The 17,265-nt window shown below is 43.9% G+C and overlaps 1 protein-coding gene across 3 annotated transcripts in view; it reads left to right on the forward strand.

Annotated features, from left to right (window-relative positions):
• The window catches only part of SEC8 (subunit of exocyst complex 8), a 148,198-nt gene that overhangs the window by 21,579 nt on the left and 109,354 nt on the right, over positions 1 to 17,265 (forward strand). For all 3 annotated transcript variants that reach the window (XR_015189802.1, XM_086525136.1, XM_086525135.1), the window contains exons 2-11: positions 10,215 to 10,427; positions 10,622 to 10,795; positions 11,550 to 11,654; positions 12,307 to 12,416; positions 12,498 to 12,683; positions 15,732 to 15,909; positions 16,067 to 16,173; positions 16,279 to 16,577; positions 16,697 to 16,860; positions 16,954 to 17,069. Coding sequence is in view for 2 of the 3 variants with exons in the window: in XM_086525136.1 (XP_086381262.1) it covers positions 10,215 to 10,427; positions 10,622 to 10,795; positions 11,550 to 11,654; positions 12,307 to 12,416; positions 12,498 to 12,683; positions 15,732 to 15,909; positions 16,067 to 16,173; positions 16,279 to 16,577; positions 16,697 to 16,860; positions 16,954 to 17,069 (1,652 nt within the window). In the remaining variant the exon portion in view is untranslated. The remainder of the gene's footprint in view (positions 1 to 10,214; positions 10,428 to 10,621; positions 10,796 to 11,549; positions 11,655 to 12,306; positions 12,417 to 12,497; positions 12,684 to 15,731; positions 15,910 to 16,066; positions 16,174 to 16,278; positions 16,578 to 16,696; positions 16,861 to 16,953; positions 17,070 to 17,265) is intronic.

The raw sequence follows: 17,265 nt of genomic DNA on the forward strand, positions 1-17,265 counted from the left end.
TCTTTCCAATGATTTTTGTTTTATTTTTGAGACTCTTTTTAAAGTAGCAAACGGTCGGACATTGTATGGCCAATGTGAAAGGTAGTTTCACCCGCAGACGGGAAGTGGTCGACGTTGGAATTCGTATAGTAAGAGGATGTCTAGGCTCAGAGCAAGATCATGTAGGTCCCCCCGTCGCACTTAGCAAGTTGGTGGATATTAGGAAGTGAACTCAATAAAGGCCCAAAGTCAAGGTGGGACTACCAATAGAAAGTATCCGACAGTTGGGCCACATTGCACTTTTGGATGCGGTCCCAATGAGGATAGATGGTTAGATGACCAGTAGGAGCCCAATGGAATCATTTCCTAAAATTTAGGGAATTGCTATTTTGGGCTTTGAAATGTGTTCGCGTCATTACCTCCGGTATGACTAGGGGAACATTTTACAACTCTGCCACGAAGTCAAGTGGGCAACCAGTCGGGAGAGATTTAAGCGGCAAACCCGAAATGGGAAAATGCTTGTAAATGCGCCAAGTGGCAAATTTTCATGCACTTGCCTCATGTTGAAAAATGGGCACTGAATTTTAAGCTGGGAGGAGGCTTGATTTGGTTTTTGTCACAGGTTAAGAGCTATGGAGTGCTTTCTTTCCCTCCCATGTACATTGTGGTGCTAGGAGTGATGCCCTGCACGCTTCACACCGCTCTCTCTCCCCCCTACGTGCAGTTATGTGATGCCCCACAAGAGGGCTCTTCATTTGGCTGATGTACAGCTGTATGGGTTCATGCTTTTGTGCTTATTCAACAGCCTCCTTGAGCAGGAACAGGGGTAGCTAGCTGCTACTCCGAAGCAGGCACCGGTGAGGGTCATAACCTCACCGTACAGGCGCAAATTCAGCGCTGTGTATGCGCAGAAAATTGATTGTTTTTCAGCCATACCGACGCCAGAACCTTTTGGAATCGTGCCCCATTGGCAGAGAACGGTTCGGGGACTGTTTAGGGCTGGAAAGAAGGCAAGAACCAGTAAATACAGCAACCTGAATTTACTATTTTTGTGCAGGAATCAGAGGGATTACACCAATGCAAGTGAGATCCAGCAGGGAAATTGATTTTGCGCAAGTTTTGGGGCTGTTATGTTGCCGAAATTTGGCCAAATCAGGTAGTATCTAGCGGGATACAGGTAAAGGATTCCCAGGACTCTACTTTGTAATTTACCCTCTCAAAGTATAAAGAAATACCGAAAGGGGCGCCATATTGGGGCCTACAGGTTGTCGGCGTCTGCTCGGGGCATTCTAGCTTCCGAGCCGTGTGTGTATTCAAGTGTTAATTCCCGTCGCAGGTTCTCTTTGCAAAGTGCTCTGTGTGTGTGTCTAAAGTAAAGAATTTCGGGTGAAAGCCAAATCCTACCGCCCTACGGGCCGATTGCAAGGTTCCGTTGCCGGGACATCAATCACTTTTTCCTCAAAGAGTGAGCCTCGGTTGTTTGGGTTAAAGACACAGAGTGCAGGAACGCGGGATTACACTATGGCCGACAAAGGGAAGGGCATTATGGAAGAGTGTTCCTCTCTAAAGGACAGACAGGAAATCCTTATGGTTTTTGAGATTGGCGAGAGCTCAAGGCCACGTCCGTTTGTACCTCTTGTCAATGTGAATGTCCCTCCAGTAGTACATGTCAACTTAAGGATGATGCGGTGAATGTCTTTTCGCAGCTGGTGCAGAATCCAAGGTTTATAGAGTTCTTGTAAGCGCCACCAGTGCAATAGCAAAATAGGCAACCTACACCGCGTACGGAGCTTGTTGAGGCTCAAGCCCAAGTACTTAATGCGACTCAGCAGGAAAGGGAACACTCGCATGTTGCGGAGTCAGGGGCTCCAAAACAGGTTCCTCTTGTGCTTGAACAAGTGGCTAGAACGCCTATTCCACAGGTTATGCCAGTTCAGCCCGCCACCTTTCAGAGCCAGCATGTTGTCTTGAATGGACGGGGAACTGGATACTAGGCTATGCACCCAATTTTTCCACCACCCACGGTACATCCTTGGTATTTCGGGGGTGGATCAGTGTTCCAAAGTATGGCGCATAACAGCCGTACATGCCAGGAACAGTGTTTGGGGGTATGCAAGGCATCATGCCAAACCCCATGTATGGTAGTATCGGCATGCAACAGGGTTTTCAGTGCAACTAGGGTTAGTTTGGGGTGCCACAAGGTCATTTTGGCATGGCTGGTTTTTCTGGACAGCAGCCAAATATCGCACCTCTGACGCAAAATGTGAATGGCCAAGATGTACCGATCATGCCTATTACAGTGCCCATGTTGCAGACTATTCCTTACGAAAATTTGGGGGCATTGGAGAAGCCGAAAGCTTACAAAGAAGGTGGTGCAACTGTCAAGTTCAGTACTTTCAGTGGCTTCGAGGATAAGACAAAGGCTCTCACTTTCCTCCAGCAGTTTGATACAGCTTATGCAGGAGGGAATTTCACAGAGGCTTCTAAGGTCAGGAAAGCTGCCACTTTCTTAAAGGACAATGTGCTTACATGGTGGACAACATCGTTAATGCAAGGACAGACAGCCGCTACTTGGGTTTACTTCAAGTAAATGTTTGCATCTGCTTGGCTGTCAAATGAATTTGAAGCCGACATCATGACAGATTGGCACCAGCTTACTTCAGCTTCGTGCAAGAGCTTGCTAGAGTACAATAGGAGGTTTTGTAAAGCGTTACCCTCAATGACCACCTACAAGTTTGTGCCATTGACAGAGCAGATAGAGAAGTACTGTTCTGGGCTACCTAAAGGGCTTCGCGATTACTGTACCAAGAACAGAGTGGCTACCCTCACTCAGCTAATGGAAGTTGCTAACATTGGTCTTGCCTTGCTGAAAGGAGAGGACAGTGGGTTTCCGAGCAACGAGAAAGGAGGGCAGTAAAAGAAAAATTCAGCGAAGAAGCGCTTTGTGAAAACGGCTCTTGATGCGTCACAGGGGTTAGAAAAGGCCACCAAAGACAAGGATTCAGCCGGGACTTCTGGAGTGCATGCAAAGAAACAGAAAAGGAAGCCTTTTGTGCGCAAGTCGCTCGAGGAAAAGAAGGTCCTAATGGATGAAAATAAATGCTTTATATGCGAGCAGCCTGGTCACTTTGCTACCAATTGTCCACAACGGAAAGGACCAGTTGACTCAAATGATAAAGAAGACCAAAAAGGCAAGAAGCCTAAACCCACGGCAGGTTTGGTGCCAAACATGGTGGGTGACAGGCCAAGTACAGATGCTAGTGAGTTATGCAGGACATGGAGTAAAGTTAGGGATCAGACGGCACTCATCTTCTTTGATCCAGGTGCCAAAGCCAACTTTATCTCACCAGAGTTAGCTATGAAGCTGCGCATCAGAGCTGAAGAGATGGGGTACACAGCAGAGGCAGGGTTGGCATGTCTTGGCCACTCAGAGTGTGTTACTCCCATTATTGGAAAGCTGCGTCTGCATATCCAGTCATATGTGGACACAGAAGAGTTTTACATCATGCCGCTGGAAGGATGTGATGCCTTGTTGGGGGTCCTGTGGATGTTCCGAGTGCATGGAGTCTTGGATGCCTACAACAAAAAGATCACTGTACAGCATAGGGGCAAAACTCACATCTTGGATGTAAAGCTTAAAGGAGAGTCAGTCCCTATTGTATTTGCTTCTGCAATCACTTCTGTAATAAAGAATCATCTTTCTGTGTACTTGATTTTTGCATGTGATGTCTCAGATAGTGATCAATCAAATTTATTTGTGTTAGATAAAGAAAGGTAAGCATTTTTGCAAAAGTTTAGTGACTGTTTTTCTGACTCATTACTGTCGCAATTGCCGCCAGAGAGACCTGAGGACCATTGGATAGATTTGGTGCCAGGGTGTAGCCCACCAAATAGACCTCCCTACAGGGTTAGCGCGGCGCAACAGAAAGAGATTATGGGCCAGGTTGAGAAGTTATTAGAGAAGGGGCTGATTCAGCCTAGTTCTTCACCCTTTTGCTCCCCAGTGCTCCTAGTGCAGAAGAAGGATGGCTCATGGAGCATGTGTATTGATTATCGTGCGTTGAATAAGAATACCATCAAGAATAGGTTTCCTATTCCTAGAATTGATGATATTCTCGATCGTTTAGAGGGTGCTGCAATTTTCAGCAGGATAGACCTTAAGAGTGGGTACCATTAGATTCGTATAAGGCAAGAGGATGTGCACAAGACTGCGTTTAGAACAACATTTGGTCTTTATGAGTTTCTAGTGATGCCGTTTGGTCTAACAAATGCTCCTGCCACGTTCAACAAAATGATGGACCGGATTTTCCACTCCCATCAACAGTTTGTTGGGACGTTCTTCGATGACATGATAGTCTATTCGAAGAATGAAGAGGAGCATAGGCGTCACTTGACCATTGTGTTCGAAGAGCTGCGCAGTCATCACAGGTTACTTGTCAATCCTAAGAAAAGTGAATTCTTCCTCGAAGAGATCCACTTTCTTGGCCACATAGTCTCAAAGGATGGTGTCAGAACGGATCCCACAAAGGTCGAAGCTATTAGGACATGGCCAGACTTGAAGACTGTGCACGATGTCAGAAGCTTCTTGGGATTGTGTTCCTACTATAGAAGGTTTTTCAAAAATTTTGTAGAGATAGCATCGCCTCTTCACGCTTTTGCAAAAGAAAGAGGTCACTTTCAGATGGACCCAAAAAGAGATTTCAGCTTTTAGTCTCTTACAGGAAAAAGTTGACTTCAGATCCAGTAATTGTTTTGCCAGATCTCAAGAAGTCATTTGTGGTCCAGTGTGATGCGTGTGGCAGTAGCATCGGAGCAGTGCTAATGCAAGACGGGCGGGTAGTAGCTTATGAAAGCCGAATTTTGCAAGGGCCAGAGAAGACTATGCAAGTCTATGAGAAAGAGCTCTTGGCCGTGATTCATGCGCTTTCTAGCTGGAAGCACTACCTCTTAGGTGCTGATTTTATTGTCCAAACAGATCATCAGACCTTGCGATACTTCTTGACACAGTCAAAGTTATCCGAAAAGCATATGCGATGGGCAAGCATTCTTTCCATGTTCCACTTCCAGATTATTCATGTGGAAGGCAAGAAGAATGTTGTGGCTGATGCGTTATCAAGGAAGCCACAAATTTCAGCTGTGTCAATTCCTTATCATCATGAGCTAGATGACATGAAGGAGCAGTATATTGATGATGAAGATTTTGCAAGGATCTTTGAACAGTTACAAGAGGGGCAACATCACGAGCACTACCTCCTCAGAGATGGTTTTATGATGATGCATGGTAGACTTTGTGTCACTAGACCATTGTAACATAAGGTCATGGAAGAGAGTCATGTCCCACCGTATGCAGGGCATCATGGCATTGATGCGGCAGTTAAAGCGGTAGAGACATTCTTCTATTGGCCTACCTTGAGGAGAGATGTGGATGCCTTTGTGCAAGCATGCATAATTTGCCAAAAGGTCAAGTTTGAAAGGCAAAAGGCACAAGGGTTGTTACAACCACTGCCGATTCCCGATAAGCCATGGGAAAGCATTGCTATGGACTTTATCTTTGATATTCCAAGAACGCCAACAGGGAATGATGGTATATGGACCATTATCTGTAGGTTTAGCAAGCAAGCCCATTTTATCCCTGTTAGGAAGAAGATAAAATTTGATAAGATGGCACGCTTGTACGATGTGTTTAAGTACCTTGGTATGCCACAATCGATTATCAGTGATCGTGATCCTTGCATGACCAGTTTGTTCTGGAGAGGATTGTTTGAGAACATGGGCACTACGCTCAAGTTCTCGTCTTCGTTTCATCCACAAACTGATGGAGAGTCAAAAGAGGCTAATTCTATTGTCTTAGATCTGTAGAAATGCTATGTCTCAGATAATAAAGGCAAGTGGGAACAATATTTGTCTATGCTTGAATATGCCTACAATAATACGGTGCATTCGTCTACTGGCAAAGCACCTTTTGAGATTGTTGAAGGCGGCAAAAAGGTTCCTTTCATTTTTCATACAAAGGACAAGATCTTTGTGGCAGATCAATATGTTGAGAACATAGATGAAATGTATAAGAAAATTAAAGTTGCCTTGGAGAAGACTCGGGCAAAACAGAAAAAGGCTGCTGATCGTCACCGTCGTGAATTGCTGTTATCACCTGGTGATTGGGTTCTGTTAAGGTTCGAAAAGGCAAGGTTAAAGAAGATGAAGGGCAAGGAACGACTGTTTTCTAAGCTCAGTATGCGTTACTATGGGCCTTTTCAAGTGCTTGACAAGATCAACGATGTGGCTTATAGGCTGAAATTGCCTGATGCATGGAAGATTCATAATGCGTTTCACGTGAGTCTTCTAAGACCCTTCGTGGGTGATGTGCCAGAAGATATGCTAGATGAAGATCAGCCAGAAGTTGAGGAACTTGATGATATCGTGGTACCTGAGCAAGTTTTGGCACATAAGTACAGAAAAGTTAAAGGAAAGGTTGCAAGACGTTATTTGGTGAAGTTCAAGAACTATCCGCCTATGGATGCAAAGTGGATGGAAGAGCATGAACTCTCAAAGTCACCAAATGTATTACAGCTTTATCTTGAAGCCTTTGGGTTACAACCTACCTATACCCCAACCCAACGTGTGCAAAGGAGGGGTAATGATAGAGCTAGTACATCAATTGTCATATGAATTCACTGTAATAGATGGAAATGACAAAAGTATGAAGGTCTCATTAAGTCATTTGTATCTATGTGTTACGACCTTTCTTGCGGATACATGCGATGATAAAAGAGTGTTAATAGCACAAGATCATCAATGGCATGTATTTATGGTATGCAATCGATTTCAAGAGGGGGTATGTCACGAGGACGTGGCAGCTGTTAACTATGTCACGAAGACGTGGCAACTGCTAACCTTAGTTGTTGATTTCTTTCCAATGATTTTTGTTTTATTTTCGAGATCCTCTTTTTGAAGTAGCAAACGGTTAAACATTGTATGGCCAATGTGAAAGGTAGTTTCACCCGCAGACGGAAAGTGGTCGACATTGGAATTCGTATAGTAAGAGGATGTCTAGGCTCAGAGCAAGATCATGTAGGTCCCCTCGTCGCACTTGGCAAGTTGGTGGATACTAGGAAGTGAACTCAATAAAGGCCCAAAGTCAAGGTGGGACTACCAATAGAAAGTATTCGATAGTTGGTCCACATTGCACTTTTGGATGCGGTCCCAATGAGGATAGATGGTCAGATGACCAGTGGATGCCCAATGGAATCATTTCCTAAAATTTAGGGAATTGCTATTTTGGGCCGTGAAATGTGTTCGCGTCATTACCTCCGGTATGACTAGAGGAACATTTTACAACTCTGCCGCGAAGTCAACTGGGCAACCGGTCCGGAGATTTTTAAGTGGCAAACTTGAAACGGGAAAATGCTTGTAAATGCGCCAAGTGGCAAATTTTCATGCACTTGCCTCATGCTGAAAAATGGGGGCTGAATTTTAAGCTGGGAGGAGGCTTCATTTGGTTTTTGTCACAGGTTAAGAGCTATGGAGTGCTTTCTTTCCCTCCCATGTACATTGTGGTGCTAGGAGTGATGCCCTGCACGCTACACACTGCTCTCTCTCCCCCCTACGTGCACTATATGATGCCCCACAAGAGGGCTCTTCATTCGATTGATGTACATCTGTGTGGGTTCATGCTTTTGTGCCGAGTCAAGAGCCTCCTTGAGCAGGAACAGGGGTAGCTAGCTGCTACTCCGAAGCAGGCATCGGTGAGGGTCATAACCTCACCGTTTAGGTGCAAAATTCAGCGTTGTGTATGCGCAGAAAATTGACTGTTTTTCAGCCATACGGACGCCAGAACCTTTGGGAATCGTGCCCCACTGGCAGAGAACAGTTCGGGGACTGTTTAGGGCTGGAAACAAGGCAAAAACCAGTAAATACAGCGACCTGAATTTACTTTTTTTGGCAGGAATCAGAGGGTTTACACGAGTGCAAGTGAGATCCAGCAGGGGAATTGATTTTGCGCAAGTTTTGGGGCTGTTATGCTATCGAAATTTGGCCAAATCAGGTAGTATCTAGCGGGATACAGGTATAGGATTCCCAGGACTCTACTTTGTAATTTACCCTCTCAAAGTATAAAGAAATACCGAAAGGGGCGCCAATTCTGGGGCCTACAGGTTGTCGGCGTCTGCTCGGGGCATTCTAGCTTCCGAGCCGTGTGTGTATTCAAGTGTTAATTCCCATCGTGAGTTCTCTTTGCAAAGTGCTCTATGTGTGTGTCTAAAGTAAAGAATTTCGGGTGAAAGCCAAAGCCTACCACCCTACGGGCTGGTTTCATCTCCATTGTCGAAAGTGGGCTCAAACTGCTCGGATGGTCAAGGGGCTCATGATGAGGACCTTGGACGCCATCTCGGAGGTCTCAAACTCGATCTGATAGTAGCCTCGTCCGAGGAACTGGATGTCCAAGATCTTGCCCACCTCTGCAAGAAGGCGGGCCTGGAGAAGGTCATGCAGCTCTCCTCTGCTAGGTTTGGTGCCGAGAATCTTGCAGATGACGGAGGTCGCTTGGAGGCGTTCCACCTCTGCTGCGAGGCTCGCTTGCTTTGTCGGTGAAAGAGCAAGTTGGATGGTGGGCTTTGCAGGGTCAGGCGAGGGGGCTTCTGAGGAGTCCCTCCAGGGCGGAGCTTGAGCCTCCATCTGTGTCTGCTGCCGTGGAGAAGGGCGAAATGGCGATGACAAGATATGGCCCTCTATTGGAAAAGCACGCCGAAATTGATGACGATTTCAGCAGAGCTATACCAGGGGGGAGAGGGAGGGGTTAGCGAAACGGAAGCAGTGGGAGTGCGAAGCTGGGGTGGCGTGGGCTGAGGCTGGGGCGGGCGAGCGGGCGGGCTGATGTGCTGCGAGAAGGCAGGCGGGGCGGGTTTGCTGCACGCTGGCACTGCTGCGCGCTGGGGCCGAGTGTAGGCAGCGGGCAGGCAGGGCTGGGCATCGCGTGCTGGCGGGTGGAGAGGGGAAGCGACGGCGCGAGCGGGGGGATGCAGAGCGTGCGCGGGGAGGTAAGCGAGGGCAGCAGCGAGTGTTCTAGAAGAAGCGTTAAATTTGACCGATCTGCCATCCTTAAAATCCTTGGTGGTGGGTAGTACGGATATGCATAAGAGCATAAGGATTTCAAGTGTGAAACACAGGAGGTGGTGGAGGAGGTAGTGGCTAAGGTGGCGTTGCAACCATCTGACGAAAAACTCCTCCCATAATAGAAGTATTTGAAGACTGTTGAGAGGAAACCTCGCATTGTCGAGTGCCGGAGGGTAAAATACCTGAGGCATGGCATGAGCACAATATAGTTCAAGAACTCTTGAAGTCTGTGCAAAAAACTGTGCCGAGGATGCCTCGAGAGTGTGTCATGCAATTCATTGATGAGAAACTACACATACTCAGAAACCCATAACTGCTCACTGTCTGTGTCTAAAGGACTGGTTTGCTTGTCCAAAAAGTAAATGACTGAAGCTTTGATACCGCTGTAACCACTTTGGGCAGCACGTGCCAGATAAAAGAACAGTTGGAACAGACTTAAGCTCTAGAGCATAATTGAAACTGGCAAAGAGATCACACTGTAGACACGGAGTAGCGGAGTTCCACTCCCAGAGGCATTGGCCCCAAACCCTAGCGCCCCTTTTCTGTATTTCTTTTATATTTATCTTCATAGAGTACAACTACTGGGGGTGTGCACTCTGCAATTTGCTACCAAGCTCATCTGCAAGAGTGGCCCTCTAGTCTCATATGTAAAGGACACTGGCCAAAAAGCAATAGGTTACAAAAGCTGGCACCCCTAAAAAGCTACAACTTAAGTTGGTGCCCAAAAGCTTTTATTTGCATAAAATCTGCCAAAATAGCTGGCGCAAAATCTGTTGCAAATCGGATGCCACATTAGCAACTCTTACATAAGTGCCACGTCATCACTTGACATCTCTGTCTGCAGGCAGGTCTCGTTGCCACGTCATCACTTTTGTGACATAAACTACTTCCACAAGCATTGCAGTAAACCTCAGAAAGATTTTTGCAAGTTTTGCAGTTTCTATTCTGATGACAGTGTCATCGTAGTAGCTACTTATGTCTCTTCTAACTTTTTCTGTTGGTAGTCATGAAGAAGCTTTATTTTGTCTCTTTCAGAGTAGTCTTAGAGTGCTCCAGAGTCGAGATCAATTATCTATAATGTAACACTAGCGGCATTATGGAACTTAGTCTCTTGTTGTAATGGACAGGTCATTCAGGCAGAGCTTGATGAAATTGATGAAGTGTGGAAGCAGGATAGGTTTGATTCATTGCCTCATGTCGTAGAAATTCTCACTTCTCAAGTTCCTGAAGATGCCATACAAAGTCTACGAGAGCAACGAGATGCCATCGAAGATATTGTGGATGATGTTGTTCGTGGCTACCACAATGGTTTCAACAAAGCTTTCCATAATTATTCTCAGGTCTGGTTTCTCTGTTGGCATTATCAGTTTGTTCATTTAGAAAACCCATTAGTGCGTATGGATTTGCCGCTGAAATTGCAAACACATGCTTATGATGTTGACCACTTCTGTTTATGTGGTTCTTGTACTTTTTTGGTATGAACGTCTTTATGAGCGAGCATAGTAATGTAATATTGGAGCTATTTTTTGGGCAGATACTGAAAGTCTTCGGTGACTCTACTACAACTGTCAGTGCATTAAAAACAGATCTAGATAAAGCTAAGGAGCTTCTTGGATCACGTAACAAACAGCTTCAGCAGCTATGGTATCGATCTGTAACTTTGCGCCACATCATGTCGCTTCTTGACCAGATTGAGAATGTGTCTCAGGTACTGTCTTTGGTTTCATCAACCCAACTGTGTGTCTGAGACAGAGCATACAGCAAGCTTGCATTCTTACTTGCATAATCACAGCAATGCAAGTGGTGTTTGGTCCTGTAGAGTCTAGACCATTCTCAAATACAAAATTTTGTGGCTCGGAGAAACATTCAAAACTGAGCAAAAATTTTAAGTAATTATCTTGAGCTGATACATGGTAAATGGTGTAGTGACAAGTACTGTCTTATATGGTTTCCATGACCATCTTTAAGGGCAATTTGGTGAGAGGCACGAAATTTTACTAAATTCTCTGAAAAGGTAAGTCAAATTATTTCCGAGCAGGCTCAAAATTCTTTAAAAAATCCCTCTATAGGTATGTAATAGAGCTATCAAACTTCTATAATACCTACATAATGCAGTTTTAGGCAAAATTTGCTATTTTTAGAACTGTGAAATTTCTATGTTTGAACTTATGAATTCAAAGAGTACTCTCGAAGTCTTCTTCACAGCTTAACCACATGCTCAGAAAGTTTCACGAAGTTCAAATATCATACATTAAGCTATGCTCAAATTACTAAAATCCTGGCATGAAGCACTTAACTGGCCCAAGCCATTTCTGCTGTGAGAACATAACAAAGGAGGAGATACATAGGAGCATTCTTCTCCAGATGGTTAAGGAAATTGCATGATATACTGAATGGACCTGACAGTTTCTCATTTTTCTTATCTGACAGTGAAACAAGGTTTGATATCTACTTTGATGCAGGTGCCTAGTAGGATTGAGAAGTTTATAGCTGAAAAGCAGTATTATGCAGCTGTACAGCTCTACCTGCAATCTACAAGCTTACTTGATCGTGAAGGAACAAATGGAGTGAGTTTTACTTTCTTTTAACACTTTGCGATGTAAGATAAAGTGCATGATTCAATGCATACATGAAGATTGACACGCATAGATCACAGTGATTTGTCCTTGCAAAATGGTTTGGGTTCCACAATTCAAACCACCAATGTTTATTATGAATGTGATGCCACGTCGTCTTCTCAATGCACCATTTGCATGCTTTCTTTTGATTGTTGAACAGTTGCAAGCACCAAGCTGTCTTGATCGATGACTGTGCAACTTGTTTCATTAGTCACAGTTTCAGAGGTTAGAAGGTCAATAATTGCACAAATGCTATCACTCTTATTAATGTTTTGAGGGCTGGATGAGAATGAGTAAGACCAAGTAGTTTTATTGACTGCCTAACATGCCCAAGTTACAATTCCTGTGGCAGTAAGAACTTTTTTCGTGTAAAAGGCGAGCATATGCCTGCATACTAAATAATAGAGCACGAATGCAAGGCTTTGAGGTCTATTCCTATGGGTAACAGCAAGGACTTATGCCATTGCCAATGGGTGTTTCGTTTTGGGGTTTTCCAATGAGTGCTGCAGTCTTTGCTTGTGCTTAGTGCTTATAAAGTACTAGTAAATGTCTTTGCACTTCACAGCATTAGAGGTTTTGAAAGGACTTAATTATGTCGCAGGTTGGGGCTCTTCAGGATGTACGATCAGACCTTTCAAAGCTACGTGGCACACTATTTTTCAAAGTTGTGGATGATTTGCATTTACACCTCTACAACAAGGGTGATTACAGGTAATGAGGTCTGCTATGTCATAGCTAATGGTTTACAGAAAATGATCGGCTGCTTCTAAATTTTGTATGCATGCCTGGCAGTGTGAAGCCAATTCTTGATTGCGATGCTGACAATGATATAACTACTATTCCCGTAGTCAATGTTTTGACTCCAAACGGGACACATACTGGTTCACGAAGAACACGATCAACTCGAAAAACTGAAACTGATTCAGATGGCCGTTTTGGTAGTGAACGATTGCGATCCTCAAGAGCAGGAGTTGGAAGGTACACCTTAATTATATCTAGCGTTTCTTGGCAAAGTTTGATAAAAGCATTTCTATTGAAGCAATATCCATCAGTGAGGCTTACCATTGATGTGTTTTTGGCGCATTACTCTCCAATAGCTTAAAAAAGCTATTTTTGAGCGTCGGCTCTACTGTGCAAGCAGTAGATTGACGTCCCCATTACTTGCAGCACAAAGCTTATTCAGAAGCCACATCTACTTTCTCCTATTCTCAGCTGAGTTGTGTGCTGCTGAGGTGCCACATCCCTTTCCTTGTCTTTCACAAGTGGGTTTGGGGAGCGTTCGGTTGATCTGGATATCTTTTTGTTATGTGTCTACACATGTGAATCTGTGTCATTTGTAAAGCATATGAATTTGGTGCATCAATAATTCCATTTGGATGAGATTGCTTGGGTATGTGGTCCTATTGCATCGAGACACCTCTTGAAAGATCAATGTGGTCTCTGGGTGATGACTAATATTGCTACACTGAAATATTGTTGCACCGTGTCGTCTCTTTCTCAGATATTAAGTGTTTGAAGTATTAAAGTGTGTAGATTGCCGCTCTGTCTGCCTTTCCGTCCGATCACTCGTCGGAAGTGATTACAATACTTTCAGAGCTTCAAGTGTATGCTTTTTTGAAAGCATACTGGTCCTACCAAAGAGCAGACAGAGCAAGATAACACTTCCAGATTCTACGGAAATATTTATTTCCAAAAAAACTTCGTGTCCCTGCCCTGGACTTTCTAGCCACTCCCACCCTTAGTCCATCACGCATCGGGCGCGCTTCCATCTTCATTGCACTGTCTTAAAGGGCATAAGCCATAAAGAATCCAAGATCTTATCGACATGGACGGAGAACAGGTTGACCACATTGCTCAGCAAGAGAATCCTCCCAGCCCTTCTACGCAAAGGCAACTAGATGAGACCCATGCACAATATGTGGTCCGATAATTGATGTACTTGGTAGAACAACAAAAGAAGGACCGGACAAATGATCGAATTGATTTAGAAGCCTTGCACAATTACTTGGCTCTTTAAATCCTCTAGTGGCCCCAGTTATCCCTCAACAGGCTTCCCAAACGTATTCTTTTGTACCACAAAATCCTCTTGGAGCCTCGTCTTGACAGAATTCTGGGGATGTCTCTCAATTTTTAGGAGGCATTTTTAAGCATATGGCTTCAGGAGAACATTCTCGTGCTTTATGGAGATTTGACCTCCTATGCCCCTTGGACTTCCACTCACACTACTACTCCCCCACCACCATCTGTGGCCCAAGCTTTCTTGATGGTGGGTATTCTACCTAAGCTTTCTTGATGAGACATTTGAAGTCGATATAATTGCAGCATGGTTTGGTCTCGGGATGTACCCTTTGGATACTCTTCCAATTTACAACCAAAGATTTTTGGACGCCTATCTGCCGATTTTCACCTTTCGAGACATTGATTTTGCAGAACAAATTGAGAAGTACATTGTAGACCTACCTTTTCCAATGCGGGACTACTGTATAGGAAAAGTGGTATCAAATATACGACAGCTTATGTCACATGCAAGAGTCACATGTAGGCCTACCTTTTCCACTTCGGAATTACTGTATAGGAAAAGTGGTATCAAATATACGACAGCTTATGCCACATGCAAGAGTGGGCTATCACATTATGAAGAAAGAATTGATATTCATAATTTCATTGACCCTTCCCTGAAGAGAAATCCAAATCTTTGCTCTTCAAACCAAGAGATCTTACAACCAAGAGCAAGTATAATTTCCAACACTTCTACTTGAAGGCTCACTTCTGAAGAGATGACACAATACCGATCAAAAAGTAGGTGTTACAAATGTGGCCTTCACATGGTCACACTGCTTGGGATTGCCCAGAAAACCCCAATAACAAAATATCCTCTACGTATGAAAGTACAGGAAATAAGAAGTTCCGACCTTCAATTGGATTGATTTCCAACTTGATAGGTGTTCCCACGATCGATGCATCCAATGAACCATGTAGAGCTATGGGAAAAGTCAAAGATCAAGATGCCCTTATCCTCTTCGACTCTGGCTCTATGCAAAATTTCATCTCCCCAGAGTTATCTTTATTGAAGAATAGGCCAAAGGGACACAAGTTGAAGCACAAATGGCTAATGGAACCTACACATCATCGACACTGCTGATCGGATCACCTCAAGTTCAGACATTTACAGATCCAATTGACGTCTTCATTATGGATTTGGGAGGATGTGATGTTCTATTGGGCATGCTATGGTTTTATAAGTACCATGCCCAAGTTGATGCCAGAGAATGAACTATCCAATTGACGCACAAGAATAAGGACTTGGTGTTGAACTTCAAATATCAAGCTACCCAAGGAGCGTCGGCAGATGAAAAGAAAGAACTATGAATGTCGATTACAATGACCTGGGAATTTTTTTGTATGAATTGATGATTAATAAAGATTAAGATTACGATTAAGATTAAGATCTTGGATGTGAATAACATTCAAGCAAGGTTCAGTGCTCTTTTATAGACATTGGCTAGAGAGACAAGGCGACCGTAGACGTTGCACGTCCTTTAGAAGCTTGGAGAGTTGGGCATTTGTGGTCTCATGAAAGAATCTGTTCCACTGTAAGATGCAAGCTCATTAAAACCTACCCAACAAAGAAGCACACATCTAGAATTCTGGAAGAATGATATGTGATCTCGTTGAAATATGAAACAAATACAGAATTAGCTATAGTGTTGAAGAGGTTACAAATGTTCTTCTGGTACTTCTGGTAGTAGTTTTCTCCTGGACCCTAGTCTCTCTCAAAGCTAAGGTGGTTTGAGAAATCTTTTTTGGCCTTGAGTATAGTAACTCTTTTACGCTACATATTTTACGAAGTGCCCACCACAGATCTGGTCCTACATCGTCAGCTATTTAATAAATCCTGGTTATTTTTCTTAGCGACCAATTAGGACAATTGTATTTTCAGGGAATTGAGCTCTGATGTTTCAGGCTTTTCAACATGCTGCTGCATGTTCGAATTCATGTTCTCAGCCTTGTGTTTTGATGTTTCAGTTTCTCTGTTGATGGAAAGGAAGATGAGGGTTCTCAAACTGGAGATGACATTGATGGAAGCATGTCTGATGGAATCATTGTCAATGGCATTGGTGAGGGAAATGTGACCAAGGATATGAGACTGTCCAGAAGTGGTCTGCCAAGCTGGCTTACAGAGTCTACACCAAATGAATTTATTGTAAGAATTTGCCTTGCTATCTCAAGTTTTGACGCTCCAGTTTTGTTTTAGAGAATTGAGAATTTTCTTTGTTATGTTACACACTGCTATTTTCTTAATGTCAAGCCAAGTGACAACTCCGATTACTCATGTTTACATATTTATTTGTGTACGGCAGGATATGATAACTAAAAGTGAATCTTCTACACATGTTAAATACTTACAAACCATGGTAGAGTGTCTTGCATCACTTGGCAAGATTGCTGCTGCTGGAGCAATGTTGAGGTTGTTACATCTTAGGTGTTTTTGCAGTTGAAACTTCTGTCTGATGTGATAACGGTTTCTTCTTGTTGAGTGCTTCATAATTATGGTCTTTTCTGCATTAAACAGCCAGAAGTTGAGACCTACAATCCATGATTTGATAACAGCAGAGATAAAAGCTCGGGCTGCAGCCATTGATGCCTCTAGGCCACGGCTTGATCAGGTGCTCAGAACTGTGGTCAATGGGGTCAAGCATCCTAGTAGTTTCAAAAGGCCTCTCTCTTCAAATGAAATGGCTTTTAAGGGGAGCCTGGAAACAAGACCTTTTACAGGTTCAGTGAACCCTTCTGTTGGCCCAATGGGTGTAGGGCAAGTTGCTGCTCAGGATCTATTAGAGTCTATTTTGGAGCATGTCTCTCAGGTTTTAGGTAAGTTTATGCTTTGTCAGCCTGAGCTGCCATAGGATGGTGCTAATGTATATTGTAGTTGAGGTACATGATGCATGTTTTGTATGGTTTTGTTAACCTAGTCATTTTTATTATTGCAGAGAACCATGTTGTTGTTGGTGAGACTATGGAGGCCAAGTCTATAGCATATAGTGATGCGAACTCTCCAAGGAGAGCAAATGGGGACCTAAGCTGGCTTGCCGATCCTGATATAGCACGTGCGACGGGTGGTTACAGCTTATCATTTGCATTGACTGTAATACAGGTACACATTTTAGGCCTTAAATTGTATTTCTGTGAGCTTGTTCAGGCTATCCATTATTAACATATTAGTGTTTTGCTGATACTTCCTATATAGAGTGAATGCCAACAACTTATTTGCGACATACTCCGAGCGACTCCAGATGCTGCGACAGCAGATGCAGCAGTTCAAACTGCAAGGCTTGCAAGCAAGCTACCTGCAAAAGATTCAAGGTGCCTTTCATGTTTCAATAAGCAGAGGTTTAAGGAAACAGGCAGCGAGCGACTCCCCCTAGCCCCCCCCTCCCCCACAACTATCACCAACCTAGCCAGGAAGGTGCTAAAAATTCTCAGCCATGAAACATTCCAACCTGCACATCAGGGGACCATCTATTGATCGAAGTAGGAGTCCACCACTAGACCTGGAGTG

This window comes from Adiantum capillus-veneris, chromosome 12 (assembly GCF_014529385.1).
Source record: "Adiantum capillus-veneris isolate H3 chromosome 12, ASM1452938v2, whole genome shotgun sequence".
Classification (NCBI taxonomy): Eukaryota; Viridiplantae; Streptophyta; class Polypodiopsida; order Polypodiales; family Pteridaceae; genus Adiantum; species Adiantum capillus-veneris.